General features: G+C 40.9%; 2 protein-coding genes across 5 annotated transcripts; one reads left to right on the top strand and one right to left on the bottom strand.

The window, feature by feature from the left end:
- Positions 1–7: 7 nt before the first annotated feature.
- Positions 8–7,989, top strand: dthd1 (death domain containing 1; the record flags this gene model as incomplete). Its single annotated transcript, XM_079671152.1, has 7 exons — positions 8–124; positions 328–590; positions 716–862; positions 5,423–5,712; positions 6,444–6,694; positions 6,790–6,847; positions 7,225–7,989. Coding segments are annotated over 7 exons (1,434 nt in total), but the record flags the coding sequence as incomplete, so codon positions are not given.
- Positions 1,077–5,528, bottom strand: LOC307031055 (uncharacterized protein). Of its 4 annotated transcripts, XM_079667788.1 has the most exons (8): positions 5,408–5,512; positions 3,607–3,716; positions 3,222–3,291; positions 2,969–3,131; positions 2,134–2,183; positions 1,883–2,008; positions 1,626–1,779; positions 1,077–1,516 (listed from the first exon to the last, which is right to left on the bottom strand). In XM_079667788.1, exons 2-8 carry the CDS (start codon positions 3,665–3,667, stop codon positions 1,325–1,327), a joined length of 816 nt encoding a protein of 271 aa, XP_079523914.1. In that variant the 5' UTR covers positions 3,668–3,716; positions 5,408–5,512; the 3' UTR covers positions 1,077–1,324. The 4 variants fall into 4 exon arrangements, with proteins under 4 accessions (XP_079523914.1, XP_079523916.1, XP_079523913.1 ...); XM_079667790.1 differs by lacking the exon at positions 3,607–3,716 and having other exon boundaries at positions 4,663–5,528; XM_079667787.1 differs by having other exon boundaries at positions 3,607–5,528.
- Positions 7,990–20,804: the final 12,815 nt, after the last annotated feature.

Here is a 20,804-nt window from a genome sequence, read left to right on the forward strand (position 1 = left end):
TCTAAAAAGAGAAAATTACACAGTTCCCACAAAAGGTTTGTCACTAAAGCTACCCATGGACCCCCGGATTTGCCTGAACTACCTCCCAGGAGCCTTCGCTGCTCCAGTTATAGCACAAACCATGGTAAGGAGGTAACATTACTTTTAACACTAGCGTATCATAACATCAAGCATTGGTTTATTTCACTGATTTGCTATGTATTTTGGGATGTTGGGGAGTACGTTTCAGATCAAGCCTTTCTTAGATAAAACAATTTTCATACAGTATCACACATTTTCCAAAGTGCTGCTTAAATAACAATTATATAATTGTATAAACTTCCTCAGATCCAGCCAGTAGATGCTGTTCTGCTAGCTGCCGTCAAGACTAGGAGCGATGTCTACCACGCGGTGGTGTCTACGAGTCCGTTTCTCTACCTCACCCACCCATTCTCTAAGCCCCTGAGAAGACCCCTCACTCTCACCCTTCCCTGTCCCCCAAACACTGAAAAGAAAAGGCAGACAAGTGGACAAGAAGAGGAGCAAGACCCCCAAATGTGGCCTGTCAGTGGTTCTCCATCATGGGATCAACCTGCTTCCCACAGAAGGAGGTGAGTTAAGCGTGTCTTAAAGAGATAGCCATATAAGTCTGTCAAGTGCTCAGTGCAAGTTGAACTGCCTCCCTGATGATTTAGGTATTGTTAAAAATATAATTAGTCTTTAATGTTTTTGTCAGAGCCTCTGGGAAGTCTAAAGAGATGTCAAACGAGACGCCGATTGTTCTGGGTTCAAGAGACAAACGGTGGAACATCCTGGATAAAGTCACAGTCAGGAACCAGCAAAATGGGCTGGTGTCTTTTGAGCTGACGGAGCACTTTGACAGGTTTGAAATCACCATCCGTACAAATCTAAATGGATCAGGAGAATGAGACCAGAGAAGATTAGTTTCGAGTCCTTTAAAAAAAAGGTCCAAGGGACAGCTGATCCAAAGGGATATACAGCATCTGGAACAAATACATTATTCAAGAAATATACACATAATAATAGCACAAACAAAACACACAAAATAAAAATGAGAGATTGTTTTTTATTACAGTCTTTTGGTAACAGAGCTCGGTCATACATTACAAGTTTAGGGACCACATAGCACTTTGTGGATAAATATTATAATGGACTCAATCCTAGAGCAAACAAGAGAGCCACTGCAGGGAAAATGTATCTTTTTCTGATCTCCTTAGAAGCCTTGTTGCAGTGCTTGGGAGCCAGTCGGAAGCAGTACAAAAATGATTGAGTTTTATTCAATCAGATATAAAAGCCAGGATGATTTTCTTTGTGATCGCAGTAGTCAGTGGAGATTTTGTTGTACTTTCCAACCTAAACAGATCATAGCAAAAACTGCAAAATGAGGCAGAAACATCCACAGAAAGACTACAGAGAGTGCAGATAAGCCCAGGGTCAGACTGGAAGGAGGACGCTTATTTGTAGCACCATTTTTGTCAGATCCACTGCTGATTTGTCCATCCAGTAAAAGATAAACCTGTCAAACAAACAATATTATATATAAAAAAAGACTTGATTGATTATCTTAAATAATACATCAGTTGTGTTTGGATACCAGAAGACTGTAATAATCTTCCATCTCTTACCACATCTCTTTGTTCCCTTGCCTTGCTGATAAAGCTGATCAACCACTGTAGTTGATTTGACACATAGTAGGTTTTTAGCTTGTTGCTCTTGTTCCCTATGCGTAGGGTAAGAACGTTTTTGCTTGACGCACCGCAAATAAGGATGTAATAAATCCTGTACCTCAGACCACAGAAAAGGGAACACTGTCAGGCACCACATATTAATAGAAGTGAAAGCAAAACAGTTTTCATTTCATTGTAATAATTTCATTTTGTACCTTCTTGCTAAGATGCAGTTAGCAGAGTCCAGGTGTGTCTGCTTCTCAGGACACCGGACTATAAGCTTGTAATGATGTTGAGTTATTTGCAGTGTTGTTTTCATCATATCAAGGAGGCTGTTGAAACTACATCACAAATAGAGGCCATTACGCAACATTTCATAAAGACAAGCTTGGACATTTGGCAAAAACATAAATGCATATTATTTGTTTTTTATGATAATGATGAATAACTTTATATCTCCCCTCACCTTTCAGTGAAAAACAGCCTTTTCAGTTTTCTTTTCACCACAGAGTTAGCCTGTAATGTGCAAAAAAACAACATTAGTAAACAATTATCATGATATGATGACCTGTGTATCACAAAATTAGTTTCAAAATGACTACAAAGAGACAAAAAAAAGTAAAAAGACACACACAAGGAGGGGGAAAACAACCACAGACAAAAGGTAACTAAAAAAAACAATGACGCAGTGACACAAAACAACGACATCAAATAACCACCGTGAAATGTGTTTCCAATTAAAAAAATTAAAAAACGAGATTAAACAACTCTTAAGTCTGTGTGTTTTGCTCCTTTGAAGGAGAGGTGGGGGCTTTTGCATGTCTGTGCCAGGTGGTCTTACAATCCCCCCATCAGTCACATTGATACGAGGAGTGAAGCAGGTAGGACCCAAACGCAGATAATACTGATAACACCTTTATTTCAAGGGCCCTTATCGAAAATCACTTGGAAACACAAAACACTCCACGGTGAACTCATTCACCAACAAAAGACGAACCAACACTGAACACAGGAAGAGACAAGACTAAAATAAAAACAGCCGGGCAGGGTAGGAGAAACACAAGGGCCACAGGTGACCACAATCAGACAATTAGACAACCCAGGGAAACTAACGACAGGAGGAAAAACACAGGGAAAAGGACCAGACAATAACCCAGGAGGAAAACATGACAGGGAGAACAGCAAAACACCCAAACCTAGACATAGAAACGTGACATGAGAATCGTGACACACATGGTGCATGATTTGATGTTTTCCTCAAAAGATTACAGTAAGAACAGTTCAAGTTCTAGGTTTCTTACAACATGTGTTTTGTGTCGAAGGCCCATGAGCCCCAGGAGTGTGTTTGACAGCCGCTGGAGGTAGGCAGGGTTCTGGGCCGACGTCACATCCACATACACACTCCCACCAGTGACCGTCATCAGGAGGCCCCCGACCACATAGAGGAAGTAGCAAACATTGTCCCTGACCACAGAAAGACAAACAGTTAAGGAGGGTTTATTTACATATGTGAGTGTTATTGTTTATGTTTGAAGTCCTGTGAAAAATCCTTACTTGTGGACAATTAGCTCTGTTGGACACTTTAACATGAAGAGGTTTGATGCGAGACTCCACAGGAACAAATCTATAGGAAACATGTTTATGCAAAGATAACAGTAACATTTTAGAATGGTTTCAGATGGATTTTGTTTAATACATGTAAGATATTTGAGGTTACAGCTATGTGATTTTATTCCAAATGTATATTTGTATAGCTATGTTTAGTGGAGAGAGATAGGGGCCAGATTTAGCTTGAAGCTATTAACACATACATACAATAACAGAGAAGTACTAAACAAACTAGACGTATCCAGTAATACAAAAGCAGTATTTCACATACCATGAAAGCAGAACATCTAGATACAGTTGCAAGAAAAGTATGTGAACCCTTTGGAATTACCTGGATTTCTGCATAAGTTGGTCATAAAATGGAGGAAGCCACTGCTGTCCAGAAAAAACATTGCTGCACGTTCGAAGTTTGCAAAAGAGCACCTGGATGTTCAAAATATTCTGTGGACAGATGAAACCAAAGTTGAGTTGTTTGGAAGGAACACACAACGCTATGTGTGGAGAAAAAAAGGCACAGCACACCAACATCAAAACCTCATCCCAACTGTGAAGTATGGTGGAGGGAGCATCATGGTTTGGGGCTGCTTTGCTGCCTCAGGGCCTGGACAGATTGCCATCATCGACGGAAAAATGAATTCTCAAGTTTATCAAGACATTTTGCTGGAGAACTTACGGCCATCTGTCCACCAATTGAAGCTCAACAGAAGATGGGTGATGCAACAGGACAACGACACAAAGCACAGAAGTAAATCAACAACAGAATGGCTTCAACAGAAGAAAATACGCCTTCTGGAGTGGCCCAGTCAGAGTCCTGACCTCAACCCAATTGAGATGCTGTGGCATGACCTCAAGAGAGCGATTCACACCAGACATCCCAAGAATATTGCTGAACTGAAACAGTTTTGTAAAGAGGAATGGTCCAAAATGTCTCCTGACCGTTGTGCAGGTCTGATATGCAACTATAGGAAACGTTTGGTTGAGGTTATTGCTGCCAAAGGAGGGTCCACCAGTTATTAAATCCAAGGGTTCACATACTTTTTCCACCCTGCACTGTGAATGTTTACATGGTGTGTTCAATAAAAACATATAATTGTTTGTGTGGTTTTAGCTTAAGCAGACTGTGTTTGTCTATTGTTGTGACTTAGATGAAGATCAGAACACATTTTATGACCAATTTATGCAGAAATCCAGGAAGTTCCAAAGGGTTCACATACTTTTTCTTGCAACTGTAATTAGCGACAGTGTTTCCATTCAACCCCTTAGCCCTACTTTGCTATGGTTGCTAATCCCCCTAACTTGTAAACATCACACATGCAATCATCACATTATTTCTTAACTTGCCCTGTTTAAAATAAACTCAAATACATTGACAAGAAGAAGAACTCACCACTCAAGCAACTTCTGTTCCACTTCTTCAGGGTTTTACGCTTCTCATTTACACACAGTGTAGGTGCAGCATGACACAAAGTGAAATGGAGAACAATACAACTAATATGACTTAGAAAAGCTTTGCTTAACACGAAGGGTTTAAGTCAGAAAGTCAGTATGGATAAAAAGGGGGTTAAATATTTTAAGTACCGGGCTTTCACATTTCGATCAGAAGATAAGAACATGGTGAAAATGTAAATTATCTTTCAATAATTCATAAACAACAAGAATTGGAAGGTATTTAGTTGTGTTTCTTCAGTTTCTATGAAATGATGTGAATTTATTTTGGATTTATCTTAGTTTTAAAAAAGGATTGTGAAACACTTTTGGATAACCGCCATTAGGTAATGCTGTGTTAACCATTACATTAGATTACCAGGCCATAATTCACAGCATGGTTAATAAAGTAAATATAAAAAACAGTAAAGTTTAAAACAAAAGCTAAATGCTACCATTTTTAAAGATTTAACAGTAAAAATATTTAGTGTTTTTCAGTCCAGTTTAGAAAAATGCAATTATGAATATTCTACTAGTGATATACTGTGAACTGCTCCTATACTACGGATAGATTCTCATTATTGCTCTCCTCTTTCTTATCTTCAACAGACTTCTACAGTATGTAATAAGAATGTTTTATTCTATTTTAAGTATATTAAGTCTGTATTAGCAATAATCTCATATCTCCTCTGAGCTTAACGCCTTACCTCCCCCTGCCTCAGACTGCTGGTGGTGCGTCTCCTGTCTCCCCTGCAGCCTCTCCAGCTCTCCTCCCTGGCAGAGGAGCTGGAGGAGTCGGTCTGCTGCCATGCGGTCACCGTCGTCCTCCAGCGAAGACAGGATGAGCCGCACGACCTCCTGGTGGCTGTCCTCCCCAACAGAGACCTCAGCTGGGAGACGTCCAAACTGCGAGCCCAGGGATACAGCGGGCTGCCGGAGACATCGGAGGAGATCTCCATGTGTGAGGGAGACCAGCTTCTCCTGTGCTTCAGCGGCAACATCACCTCCTCAGGTAGGGTGTGAGGATAAACTAGACATGATGAAAAGATGCATGCACACTATGGAGAAAGGCTCTCAAGTTGTAAGAAAAGAATGTGCAATATATTAAAAGAAATGCACAAATAAATTCTTATCGGACCACAGTCACTTTCTCAACTTTCTCTTGATTGTTGTTAGTCTGAAGACCTTTTTAAGGATTGTATTTTATTAATGGTGATAATGTGCTGGTGGATGGATAATACCATTGGTAGAGGCATTTATTAATCCTTATACCTTTGGACATGTTGGGCTTTTCCTATAGCACCATCATTGGGTCAAAATCATAGAATTTTTTTTAATAAATCAGGACTTCAATATCTCATCAACTCTTAATGACAGTATATCAGCATTGCTGGCATTTAGCTCAAGCACACAGCAGCAGTAGATCCTTTTCGGTTTCAAATGTTGTTAGCTTTTGAAATTTCATTAATTACATTTTATTTATATTATAAATTAAGAACCTTTTCTTACCGAGCTAAGGAAGAACATACTTTGTTGTTTTTTTTGTAAAAAGTTACATTTTTCCCTGCATGTCTCTTCTCTATCTGAATATCTTAAGTGAATGCATTTTAGTTTGCACCGGCAGCCAGCAGAATGCATGAAATCACCACTCATGAATGTTTGTTTTAATGTTATCACTTGAAGACCACATAAGAATTTTTGTTCCGAATGTTGAAGATTTTGTGTGTTCTTGTTTTACAAAAGGAACTCAAAACGAAGGACATGATGTCCCAAACGAGCGAATCACCTTCCACAGTCAGCAGAAGAATCACCTCATGGTGCATCTGACAGAAGTGGACCCGTTTGGGAACTACAGCTCCCCCCACTACAAGGGCACAGCAATGTTCTACAAGGTCACCAGAGTTCAGCTGGAGTGGCGAGGTGATAAACCGGTCGCCATGGACACAAAGCTCCTTGGAGACCCCGTCTGTAAGCTGTCTCTGACTTTACCCAAGGTGCAGAAACATTCCCAAGGAATCATACGTTAGAGAAGCTGTTTAAGACGTTCAAAATGAAAGATATGCTAACATTTTATTCTGTTGCATCGCAGAAAGTGAGAACCATTAATCGGCCAATCACAGCCAGGGTGAGGTTACGCGAGGACACAGGTGGGTGAAAGGTTTTGGTGTACTTTACTTGAGTTTTTTCCCTTTTCCCCACTTTATACTTCTACCTAATAACAATTTAGAATTGTCAAAGCTTTTGTTAGTGAATTTAAATTAAAATGTATACCCCTTGAGGGTTTGGTTATACTAAATTAGTTACAGTTGAAAAACTAATGATATTAGTTTAAATATATTTGATTTTGCATGTATTTCCGGTATTTTGTATTGATATCTTTGTTCAGTGGGTTGATTAAATATGATCTCCACCATATGTCTGTGCCCTTAACAACAAAATACTGATTTCCTGTTCCTATTATAATTTCCCTAAAAAAGCTGCCACCATCTTTCACCCCCCCCCACCCCCCCCCCCCCCACCCCAGACTCCCTGTCAGACTCTCTCCTCCTCTGGCTGTCGGGGGAGCTTTCAGAGGAGGAGGTCTCTCTGCTGGTGGTCTCCCTGCATCTCCGTCGAAGCGCCGCTCAGCTGGTGAAGCTGCGGGCCGGGGACAGCCTCTCCACCCAGGCCTTCCACCTCCTGGCCATGTGGAGGAGGGGGCTTCCTGCTGCCGCCCACCATCCCAAAGCCTCTCAGCTCGCCCACTGTCTCGCCAAGAGCGGCAGGCCGGACCTGGCCAGGGAGCTGCTGCTGCGCCAGGCCGCCGTCCCCAGCCAGGGATCACTGGAATAGATGAGAAAGTAGAAATCACACTGTATGATTGTTGTCAAGAGCATCTGGGCCTGCCAAGTGTGAAGGTGGCAGTATTCTGTTTATCCACTAGAGGTCAGCATCGTACTGTGAGTGTATGTGCTCCTTTCCAGATTTGTGTCGATTATTTTTGAGGCATGATTAAGTTCACAGAGTGCATTTAGAGGTCTGAAGACTTAATGTCATACAGTTAAAAAGCAACAAAGCTTATTGTATACCTCAAATTAGTATAGAAAATGATATTTGTCTGCTTACCTCAATTGGCAATTGTCTAATTTTTGTCTTGTGAGCAAACCCCCGTCTGGGTTAAGTGGTGCTGGTTATATTTCTAAGCATTGTATGTGACACGTGACACTTATTAGCATATTAGTGATAGGCAATGCAACTTACCTCATATCATGTGTTTTAATGCAATTAATCTCTGGATACGAGCAGGAAGATGTATCTGTACTACTTGATTCAGAATGTAATGCTATTAGAATACATTATTAAATTCGAAAGGTATTACTTTTCTTGAAGTTACCTAAGCTGTAGCTGATACTTTAACACACTCTTAATGATAGCTTGTATTCCTACAACTTTTCTAAGCTTATTTGTTTGTAGATTTTTCTTTTTCTCATAAGCATTCTTCTCTGCAGCGTCTTCACAAACTCACTTCATTTTGTAGTTTATCTCCTCAGACAGGTAGATGATTCACACGAGCAGCCATCTCTGTGTAAACAGTTGCTGGCACCGAGCTGCGACCTATTTTTAGCTCCATGACACGAGTCGTCTTTAAGGCTTGACAGTGTCTCTTTATGATTGATTGGACAACAACAGCTTGTTTCTCAGCCTAAGAAGGTAAATCTATGTTTGGATACGAGTTGGAAAAAACATTTAAGATATATGAATGATTTATAACTGTTTGAAAATGATATGCATACACATCCTTTGCATATTTGTAAATGTGCATTCAAAATATTGGTTATTTATTAACATGTTTGGAGTTTTTGAACATCACATGGTCTTTACTGTCATGTTGGTATAAAGAAAAAATGTCTTTGAGCTGTTTAGATTTGAGGCTTAAAAGCTTGTGAGAAATGACAGAACGTCTATTTTATATTTCTATATCTTCTCCTAAACCTGATCTGATAACAAAGATTGTGTGAAATGATTGCGCCAATAACGGGACCTTGAGGTGAGATGAATTCATCTCCCATTATGTTTCACATATTAATTGTATCTTTGGTTGAGGTCCGTTTCATGCAGCGCTACAATGAATCCCTTGTGCAGCTATATTGTGGGTAGCAGAAGTATGGTCTTTCCTTTTTAATGACGCTCGCAATAGGTTTTCTTTTTCATCCATCTTCAGAGTCTCTCGCTCCAGCTGTGTGACATTATGCAGGCTCTGAGCTGGAGCATGGGGGTAATGATAGATGCCATGTGCCCAGGTGGGGGGTAGGGGGCTTCCCGTGGATAACAGCCAGTGCTGCACACGAAGGGGGGCGTGCTTAATGAAGTACGGAATGGTAACAGGTGTAGCCGATGGTCGCTCCTGCTACTTTCTGTCGCCTCGAAAACGTGAACATTTTCCTATATATCTTGCCCTTCGATTGTTCCTCAGCTGGACACATATTGAACTATACGACCATCTCTCTTTCAAACGCTTTACAATTCCTTTGCCTTTATACCCACTTTTCTCTCCCTTCAGTATGGACATGTGAGTCATCTCTAGCAGGAGGGTTTTGGAGCCTTGAGTGTGTGCCAGAGGGGGGTATCATTAGTCTGGCAGAGGGCCATCCAACAAACACACACATTGAGGAGCATGCAAGAGGTAAATGTCACAGAGGGGGCTCCTACAGCGCTGGGAAATCGTTTCCCCTCTCATTTAGTTTCCCTTCTCTCCCCTGCTACATTATTGAAAAGGCCACGCAGCAAGGCATGCTGGGAGGTTGCCCATCGTCCAGGGTGTGGGGGTAGGGGGTACAGAGGGCTGATGAGGTGAAGAATTCCCATGGTGTGTCAGCATAAAGAGATTCTGATTAAAACCTCATCACTCGTTTCATCATTCTCTTTAAGGAATCCTCACCTCCCCAGTTTCAGCTGTCGAGGGAGGACGCGATTGAGGTGCAAAAACAACCGTGAATGAACACACTGTCAGAGCTCATCCTGCGAGTTATTAGACCGTATAATTCACATCTGGGGGAAATACTACTTTTGTATCACATCAAAACCTCAAATGTGTTAAATCGGCAGCATAAGAGTTGTGAAAGCGGAAGGCAACAGTTATACGAGTGTATCTGTGTGAGTTGTTTGGCTGATTATTTTATGATTCACGGCTGCTTTTTTCACCCAGGCAATCATACACACCTACTGCCTCACAGTAGACTCATTTAGATCCAAGCACAGCCAAGTTCTCATAAAGATTAGATGTTCAGATACATTTTTAAATGCTTATTGGTTCCAGTCTCTGAACAACAAATTGAAGTTATGAACATGAAACAATCTTAATTAAACTAACAGTGCAAATTAACTTCTTCTTTCAACTTGTGTTCTTCCGAAATGACTCAAGACTCATTAAAGATATTGTTTTGGGAAAGGCTCTTTGGCATGATTTGCTTTCTTGCTAGAGTTAGATAATAATATGAATGCCCCTCTTGTGTGTAGGGTAAATATGAAGCTACAGCTAGCAGCCAGCTTAGCTTAGGAGCCAGACTGGAAACAGAGCAGGACAGCTAGCTAGTCTATGTCCAAATGTAACGTGTGTGAACCCAGCACATGCAAAGCTTGATTATTAACACATAACAAGCGTAAAAGAAACACATTACTAGTTTTTGGTTCTCTTTGGTTACTTCCTGTTTCCTTTGTTTACAGTTGTTATGCTAGCTAGCTTGCTGCTGGCAATATCTTTCCTATTCACTGAACAAACATTTTCAAAAGTTGTTGTTGTTATTTTCATCCGAATGGACATACATTTCAAAATGTACCCTGGAAAACACTAGTGTTACAGCATCATGAGGTCCCGAGGGCGAGGGAGGTCACTGTGCGGTCTCGAGCCCTTTGATGGGTGAAAAATGAAGACAGCTCCTGTGTGGCTGCCCGCTCATACAAAAACAAGATGGACCAAGTCTCAGGGGTGATCCTCTGACTCACAACTTGGCCTGACTCCAGCCCACTATAGTGCGTGTGAGTGTGTGTGTGTGCGTGTGCGTGTGCGCGCGTGCGTGCGTGGGCGTGTGTGTGTGTGTGTGTGGGGGGGGGGGTGATGAAGGGGTAGAGAGAGGGAGCTCTCAGGTGTACTGCTCATTGGTCCGTGACAAACTCTTCATTTGTACCTCAGTGGCAGACAGGGCAGTTGGGTGTCAGTGGCCTGAAAGGACCTGAATGCCCGTCGTGAAGAGGTGTAGCGATAAAAGCAAGTACAAACAGATTTAGCGAATAAACGATGTGGCATGTGACTTCAACGTCCCAAAAATGTTCTTCATCATTTTCCAGAGATGTGATCCCATTAATAATGTGATTCAGAAAGTAAATGTAATGTTTTCTGGCTGGTGTTTCTATATAAACAATGTATCACATGACTTGCTCATATAAATGATACAATAATATATCAAATATATAAATAAGGAAGGCAACAGCTACCCAGCACCAAACAGTGTAGGCCTATAGACTAAGTTAGCAACTAGCAACTATAGAACATTTGCTTAAGAGGTTTAAGTTAGTTAGCTAACAAACAGACGCTTGACATACTGCACTGGAAACTCTGCAATATGTGATTTGACTACTCAAGCAGAGCCATCTTTTTCCAAATAGAAACTAATCAGAAAACTGCTCATGCTGCAGCATATCACAAAAGACTGAATGGGGCTGAGTATCAGAGTTTGGCCCAAGATAGAAAGGACACTTTGAGGATTCTGTTCACTTGCAGGCTTGTTGGATGCAGTTTTGGAAGATAAGCCAGTACTTTTCCGAGGGACTTTGGGATTTCTGATTGGCCACTGTGTCGAAATCTTTGAGCCAAATTCCAGTTGGGTTGTTGTCAACTTTCCTTTTGATAAGATGCTGGCAAAGCTGGCAGCCCCATTCATACACACTTAAAAGACATTTTGTGCAAGGGTTCAAAATCCTGCAGCAGTGTGCAGCTGTTGTGTTGTGCACGTAATCACACATGAAAAGCCTACTGTGTGCTTTTTTTTTTCAATGGCCCTTGGATTCAAAGACATTATCACACAGATGCTATTCCAGCAACATCCATTTCCTTGCAGACCATTTTTTTATGGAATTAAATTGGTTTTGTTTTCTCTAGAAATCTTTTAAAAATAGTGTGAGATGTTGTGAGACGGAGCAGGATGAAAGAGGTGAAAAAGGCTGGGATGACGCAGAGAGAAACGGATGGAGCGGCAGCCGGGGTGAAGAGGTGCGATAGGAGTGATAGAAAGGCAAACAAACAGGGTGGGGGGGTGATAAAAGGAGCACAGCGGACGAGAAGGTGTGACATGATGGGAGAGGGAGGGGGAGAGAAGGTGTTGCAACAGTGTGTCCATTGGTGTGTGAAACCAGCCTGACATCTGGAGTGTGTGTTTGTGTGTATAAAAGTGTGATCGCAAGGCGGGGAGAGTCATGGAGACTGGCTCCATTTCTTCTTCACACACAAACACTTCTGGTTTGGATGTGAAAATCTTTTAGGAGTGAGAGGGTCACGAAGAGGGCATGGCTCGGCCGCTCATGACAGTTTTATTTCACACATAAAAAGCATCGTGCATCTATACAAACCCACATAACATATCCACTTTTATCTAAGGTGATTTTAAAATGTTCCCATTTCTTAACTTAAGGTACTTTTTTTGCATTATCCAGAATAGAGTATACATAACAATAATAATCCAAAAGGAGTAAAGGTCAGGCACTAGCTTTGGGTGTGGGGTTATTTAACCTTTACAAATATAGATGTAAATTTCAATTCTAATGCTTTCTAGCACATCACAATTTTCCAAGAGCGTAGTTGCTACTTGGAAGCAATGCCATCAACACAACACAGACCTATGTACACCTTTTACGTTGATATGGAGAATTTTCTAAGCAAGCAGTCCTTATTTAGCCAGTGAATTCTAATTTTAGCTTCATTTTGGTCTCCTCCACTTCCTCAGTCTCTTCAACTACAGAATGCTATACTATGTCTAATTGATTACTTAACGTACAACTATTTTTAAGGAGGGTGTTTTACATAAAAATTGACATTTTGCGATTGGAAAGATCAATATCTGTGATCGCTAAACCTAAATGTCAAAGTTCCAGACCTCCGAAACTTAAATAACTAACTAAAAGAGGCTATCGCATCCTGATTTGACACAAATAAGATTTGAAAGACTGATATATCTTGGTTTTTGCGATGTTTCACAACTTCCTCTAATGTTCATACTGCCTATTCTCTTTATCAATTCGACCGTAGTTAGATATCGCAATGCAGATAACCCTAGCATCCAAGGTACCATGCCATTGTTCCGAAACCACTACAGTCATCAAAATCTCCCATTGGACCGAAAGCCTATTCATATGAAAGCCTGTTGTCCACAAATAAACGGCCATTGTTCTGAAAAATCCATTGCTAAAACATAACACTCTCTTCAAGAGCCTTGATTTTCATGTAGGATCTTACTTTAAAGTTTTGTTTAGATCTGCAAATATGCTGCTGATATTGCGTCTGTGGATACATTTAAGACATGCACACACATTAAAAATCCTTGAAGTCTATTGTGTGTTTACTGTTATTGTGGAGCTCACCCTGGTGGCATTACGCATCCTATTGTGACAGGAGAGAGAGGAGAGAAATACAAAAGGATGAGAACACAATCACGATGCGAGACAACATGCCGCAGTTCTCCCAGCAGACCATCACTCACTGATTTTTTCTTTCTTCTACTCACAAAAGACCTGAGGCAATAATGTGGCTTCTTGGTCACGGTGCAATATCTCCAAACAACAACACAGGTTTGACCATGTTTAGAAAAGCTATATTCTCAATGTGGTGCCAAATGGGGGGAAATTGTTTGAAGAGGAAAGAAGTAGTGGGTCCATTGGAGCAACAACAAAAGGGAAAAAGGCAGTATGAAAGTACAGACAGTGTTTTTTCAAAATATGGACAACTTTCACTAAAGTGTGATGGCTGTGACTTCATATTACTGTAGTTAAGGCTCATTGTTAAAGACATCTAGTTTCAAACCACTTGTAAGAGCTTTGACGTTAAGTGCACTAGAGGAAAGGAGAGGATATGTTCTCTTACTTACAAGTCTCCAAAAGTTGGTGACCTTTGCCTCATCTTCAATTATTTCCATGACCCCCTCCATCCTACAAATAGACAGATACAGTGTCAAACTCTATGGGAAGACAGAATTGACAATGTCCTTGGTATCACACACTTCCTGTTGAGAAATGCTTGTCAAATTCAGCCACCACTTTTTCCAGGATTAGCTTATTTTACATTGCGTGTCAGAGTGTAAATTCTAGCATTTATCAACTGTCCAAATACTTACTTTGGCTATGGCATCAATAACGCAATAATAGACACCATTTTGTTTTTAACTTGCAAATTCAGTTTACTAAAAGTCAACCGTTCTTTTGGCAGCAACACTTTTCCACAGCTTAAACAGCAGATTTAAGCTTGCAATAGCAAGCCAATATCAAAGTAATATACAAATCATATCCCCCTTAACACTTTAGAGTCTACTTTAAGTTTCCAAGTTCGACCCCTGCTCTATGGCTGAGTAGAATAGTATGCAGCCAATAATATTTGAGCAGCACCCTGAGTTCATCCTGGGTCCTGCGCTGGTTTCATATGGCCATTTACATTACATGAGCATCTTGTTAGTCTCTCCTCTGAGAGCCAGCAGTCTGTCTGGCCGGCCGACCTCCATCTGACCTCTGACCTTTACCCGCTGGCAGCCTCTTGGCACAGCAGTTGCAAAGGCAAATATTCACAGTGAGCGTGGCTGATAGACACATGGATCGGGTATTCTGTCTGCCTTAGAGCTAGGTGTATCTGCAGCGGTTGTGTTTTACAGACGAAATGCACAGAGTATCGCTTCAAGCTCAGCATTTAAACATTTCTCACTTTTCTCAGCTAAACTTGAAAGCAATAACTTTGCAATCACTTTATTATACAGGCTGTTACTTACAGTGTAATTTCCCCAACATTTACTGTGTTAGACATCTTAACCTGCAGTGATATACTGTTCATCAAATCAGTACATTTTAAATACCACCTTACCAATTCCTATATACAGTGGTACAAGGGATGTAACTGTAGGAAATATGTTTAAGTACTGGCTTTTCCCAATTTGTACCTACTTTCTTTCTGTGTACACCTATATTTAAGTACCAGTAGGAACCAGTGAGTATTTGTTATGTTCTGTGAAGGAATGATGATACTTTACCATATTAATTAAGAGGACTTACATGGACAGTTTCAGGAATGTATACTAAAGGAGGTACGTAACTTACAAAAAAGGAGAAAACAGGATAAAACAAAATTACAATATTAAGTTAATACGGGTGTATTAAAGGCACATTTTGACATTTAAAAAAGGCACTTCTTGACTAGAGTTGAGAACAAGGAAATTGATGCATAATCATGTGTTAGCATAGCTTAGCATAAAGACTATAGAAACGCGGGGAAACAGCTAGCCTGGCGCTGTCCACAGATCAGAGATTAAGCTGAAGCTCAGACATACATTCTTATATTCAAAGTATGATATGGTAGAGTTTTTTTGTCACCGCTTACAAGTTAATTGGTTGAATTTGGGTGGATGTGAAGATTACGCCAAACTTTTATGGTGATGGTAATTGGCTGCATGCTCATAGGGGTTGAGTCATTGACGTACTCTGAAACTGTCTGCGCTCAGTCGCTCACACATGGCGCATTGGGGTAAGTGCAGCAATGTGTGCTTGTGTGACTAAATGCCACATTTGAGATGTTAACAGCTGTAGGCTACAGCACAGCAAGCGTAGTAGTAACAGTAAATATTCACATCATAATCATCTTAATGAGCAGTGGCACCAGCGCAATTTGGAAGTGCTGTAAGGTCTCTCCCTCCTCCTCCCTCGGATTATCCAAACCACTTTCATACATTTTTTTTACTGTGTTCCCATTCCATTTCGTGCCATATCCCCAAACTGTCATTTCCTTTCTCTTAAGAGCATCAAAGTGTTGGCACAGACCTACACATTTGTAGAAATGTTGGAGAGTACCCTGAATAAAATCAATGAATACACAGCCTGAAGAGTAAATATGAGAGGAAGTGAAGCATGTTGGGTTATCTCAAGGTCAAAGCTACCACATTATCATAATCTGGAGCCCCTGTGTGTTTTCTGTGAAGGCATGCATGTTCATAGTCTATAAAGATTAAGACTTTTCAGTCATTTTCAAAAATCGTGCCTGAAAATCCAGATGAAGAAAATATAAGCATATACAGCAGCAGCACATTGACATGAAGATACAGTACTTGTGTAGCTTCAACACTATATTTATAACAACCCGTAATCTTATTATTATAGGTTTAGTCATTTTATCTGTCAGCAGTAACTACATGTATTCACTCAAGTCATGTACTTAAGTAATAGTTTTCCCTCAAGACTAATAAAACTACATTTAATCAATAAATAATTGATTGTGTGCTACTTCAGGTTTAAAAAAGACGTTATGGAGTTACCTGACCATAATTACAATAAACGCCGACCCTTCACCAGTCAAAACATTAATGTATGAGGACATTGACATCATATCATAACACTTTTTAAATGGTGTTCTCCTTGAATCAAGTCAGAAGATTTCAGCAATTGTATAAAATGCTAATCAAAAATGCATAAGGTACCTTTAGATGTATTCAAATCAGTGTTATTGTCAAACCAACAGAAGAATAATTTGCTATAACAGAGAGAAGCATGACACTTTTTAATTTTTGCAGTTAATTATAATTTTAATCAATTAATTATTTCAGCTCCACAGCAAAATGACCATTCAATATTCTCTAAAACTGCTTCACTGTCCCTCATAGAGCACTAGTTCACTTAGCTACAACAGAAGAAGGACATTAACGGAAGAAAATTGTTATTCTTGATCTTCACAGCCTTAAGTCACTAACAGCTCTGAATGAATAAAAGTGCAGAGATTCTCTAGGAAAATGAACCCAGCACCCTCTAAAAATGTCTCCATTACGGCTCCACTGTGTACTCATTAACCCCAGAATCCCTCGATTAAATTCCCCTCGTGTAGTCCAGGTCTCTCGGCCCTAAATGGAACCGCTCCAAAAACGCTTCCCTCGTCTGAGTTTAAGCAAAGTACAAACAAAACGTCAGACAGGATTCAAATCAAATCAAGTTTTATTAATATAACACATTTTTAAAACGATTTTTGGTCGAGCCAAAGTGCTGTACATACAGTAAAAATACTATACAATAAGGACACTTTACAACAAGTACAGCAGCACAGTTTGTACAGAATATCAGTATGAGAAAACGACACCCTCAGTCCTTAGACCCTCACATCGTACAAGGAAAAACTTCCAGAGAAAAACCCACAGTTTAAAGGGGAACATGGGAGATTGACAGTGATTAGATGAGAAAAGACTGTATCTGTGGAATCAGCCTCACTGATTTAAAGCCATAAATCATCCAAACAGTGAAAGAGTTAAAAAGGGATTTCCTCTCGAAGTCGGCCAGACGGATGATCAAATTTAACTGGTTCGATTGAGAAAAGTCATGTCTGCTTAGTCTCTCCTATAAGCACTGACATATGCTCCCTCATCTGCAATTGGCAGCGGTTATCATCATGTGTGTGTGTTTTATTAGTGTGTAGGGGGGGCATGTTTGCTCATGTACCTTTGCAAATACTCTGTAATCACCCAGGCTGCATTTTCTTTCAATATTTACACAAATTTAAGTCTGATCCTGTTTCTGTACAGTATGTGTGTGTGTGCCAGCACCATTTGGAATTTCCCAAACAGCTGTCAGCTTCAGCCAAAGTGTTTCAGCTGACTGATCCTTAAACTGGGCCAACAAGCTCCCACACAAAGCCCATACTCCCTGCGCGTGGACACTTTGGGTATATTGCTGCATCTATCTCAACACATCACTCTCCGCCTTGCCATCCATTACTCTCTGGAACCATCCGCTCCTTCCCCACTCCATTCATTACTCTTTTTCTACCTTTTATTTCCTCGCCCACTTTGTACTTTGCTCTTAGAGTGCTACGGTGACTGTACATGAAATATTCCTTGTAAAGTAAGAGCTGTTTATGATAAATGCATTCATTCTGATCCTGTTTATGGTCAGATTATTTTTCAGATATTTAATGTATATATTTCTGTATAGTAGTTATTGTTGGTGGTGGAGTCAGCAATCAGCACACAATAGATTCAATGGGAACGATAATCTAGCATTATTGTTTGTAACTTTATCTCATAAATACTAATCTCACATGTTACTTTTAAGTTCATTCTAATTGAATGTCCTGCTACTGCTATTTTACATTAAAGCAACTAGTGAACCGTGAGGTTGCTAAAAATCGTCTTTACGGAGATTTATGGAAAGATAAGCTAATAGCTGTAGTTAAGACTATAATGGGATAGACAGGCACAGAAGCACCTCATTGCTTAACATAGATAATATTGAACTCAAAAGGTCACAAAAGAAATGCAAATGTTGTTCTGTACTTGCTTTATGTGTGAATAAGTAACTTAACTTGTCTCGCGGCCAGTATGTAGTAAAGATATCAGTTTAATGAATATAAATATAATGTTGTCAAAATACACCGAAGGGGTTGTTTCAAATGGACTTTTCTGATAATGTATGTTTTCCTTGTCCAGTGTGTGCAACTGAATGCATCAAATGTGTGTATGAGCATGTGGGGGAGTCTACAGTACGTATGACCGAGCATTTGTGTGTGTGTGTGTGTGTCTGTGTGTCTACGTGTGTGAGTCAGTGCTGGAAGCCAGAAGCATGACGGAGCTGAACCATACAGCATCTCCTCTGGTCCCACCCCCTGCCCTCCAACTACCCCCCAAGGACGGCCAGCCCATTACAGTAATTAACTAGAGAGGGAGAGAGGGGGTTGATGGGATGGAAAGAAGGAGGGAAAGAAGGAAGGAAAGAGGGGTTAGGGTAGAGAAAGAAGTGTGAGAGATAGAGAAAGTGGTTTGGAGTGAGAGAGGAAAGAGAGATGGAGGTTAGGTTTTGGAGGGGGCTTTTTTTTTGCAGAGGCAGCAAGTGGGTGGGGGCCGCTGCCTCCCTGCCTTCCGTTAATCCCTGAGTGACTTTCACGGCGTACAGTAAGCAGTGCAGCGCAGGCCAGAGCCCCCACAAATTAATCTAGCAAAGAGCCTGGGATGTGGCCGCGCTGAACCCCCCGCTTTACAACCCTCCCCCCTTTCTAAAAGACTTGGGAGGGAGGAAGAGAGGGAGACACATGAAGAAGTAGAGAGAGGGAGATAAGCTGCTGCTGCTGTATTGTCCAGTGAGTGGAGGAAAAAATGTGGAGGATGGAAAGTGTAGGGGACAAATGAGCGGAGGAGGGAATGACAGGAGGGGGTGAGTGAGGAAGGAGGGAGGGGGGAGATAAGGAAGACTATTTAAAGCGCAGCAAAAGGATGATTGTGTGCCCCCTCGCTCGGTGACATCACTCAGGGTAGCGATGATGTCACTGACTGAGGGGTGCTTCTCTGCATCGCCGTCATTATGTCGTTGTCCAGCAGCTCAGGTCTACAATCGTGACTACACAAGAGGACAGACATCTTAAAGGTCCTCTATGAGTCACTTCAAGGGACTTTGCTTCAGGATGTTCTCCGTAGAAAAGTAGTTCACTTTTTAAAGGCATTGTTATATATAGTATTGTCTTTAAAAGTGAGCTAAACATCAGTTCAGTGCCCTGTTCTCTTCTTACATGCCAAATGTATGTAGTTAAGTATTCCCTCTGACTCATCTTGAACTTGGTTTCCTACCTATTGATTCAAAGGAAATATTATTTCTGGAGGTAATAGTTAGCACAAGAATATTAAGGATAACAATACAGTCAGCAAATACTTCAAATTAACAAAATAAATGGCGCCCAATTAAACCTGCTTTTAATTTTTTGTCCACTTGGGGGCAGAATGATAAAATGTTAGCAAAGTGTTGGCAGAGTATCACTCCCTAATGCTAATATGGCTAACAGGTTATGCTACACATTGGTGTTAGTTGAGTCGTGCTTGGTACAACCCTTTTATTTGGCCTCGACTAATGTAGCTCACATGATGCAGTGTGTCAAATCAATGTGTAAATAGACATTTTAATCAGATTCAATGCCAACCAGGACTAGCCATTATGCGACCATTTTAACAGTTTAAATAGAAATAACCCTTTTCTTATTCTGTTAGCTGGGCTGCATCTGATCTATGTCATTTACTTGAATCACATTGAGTTTGAATCTGGCTCATGACCTTTATCAAATCCTTGCTCTGCGCTGTTAAACCGAGTAATTCACAATATTGCTAATCGGCAAAAAACAGACTTTTTTTTCCTGACTATATTAATGGCCTTGATGACGCTGAAAGCTTTGTACAGTGTGGCTGCCACAGGGTTGCCTCTTTTGAGGAATGAGGCAGTGCATTGGCTCACTAAAGAGAGAGTGGGTGGTGGCGGGGGTGATGGAGTTCAGTTTAATCCTCCACTCTTTTTGCTGCTGCTGCTGCCTCCAGGGTGTCCAGGCAGAACTAGCCCGTTTTTCTCCCCTCCTCACCAGTTTGTTTATCCTACCTGCAGCCACCATTTAAGTGCTGCATCGTCGGCAAAGAACAGCCACATCTAATTGATTGGACTGTGTTAAGATACACAAAATCCACAAACAACCATCTTACCTCTCATTCATTTCTATCCTCAGACCCTTTAGCCTTTCATTCCCTTCCTGCTCCTGTCACAAATCTGTCCGCTGACTTTCAACCACTATTTTTGTCTTCCTCCAATCTCCACAATCAGCTCATATATCTTTATCAGTGGCAGCTGCTAGTCTTCCTCGGGGGAAGCGCAATAACCAAGCACCATATTGTTACAGGCAACCGAGGAGCGATGATGAACGATGATGATACTAAACAATCTCCCCAATCTCCTCTTTCATTTAGTAAGCTGCTCCCGGGGCCAAGAGGCGCTTATTGAGCTCTGTACTGCAGCGTTTAGCCTCGGGGCCCCCGCACGCCTCGCCTACAGCGGGTATGATTGACCTGATAACTCATGAGGATGCCAGAAGCTTCT

The sequence above is a fragment of the Notothenia rossii genome, assembly GCF_949606895.1.
Source record: "Notothenia rossii genome assembly, chromosome: 3".
Taxonomy (NCBI): Eukaryota; Metazoa; Chordata; class Actinopteri; order Perciformes; family Nototheniidae; genus Notothenia; species Notothenia rossii.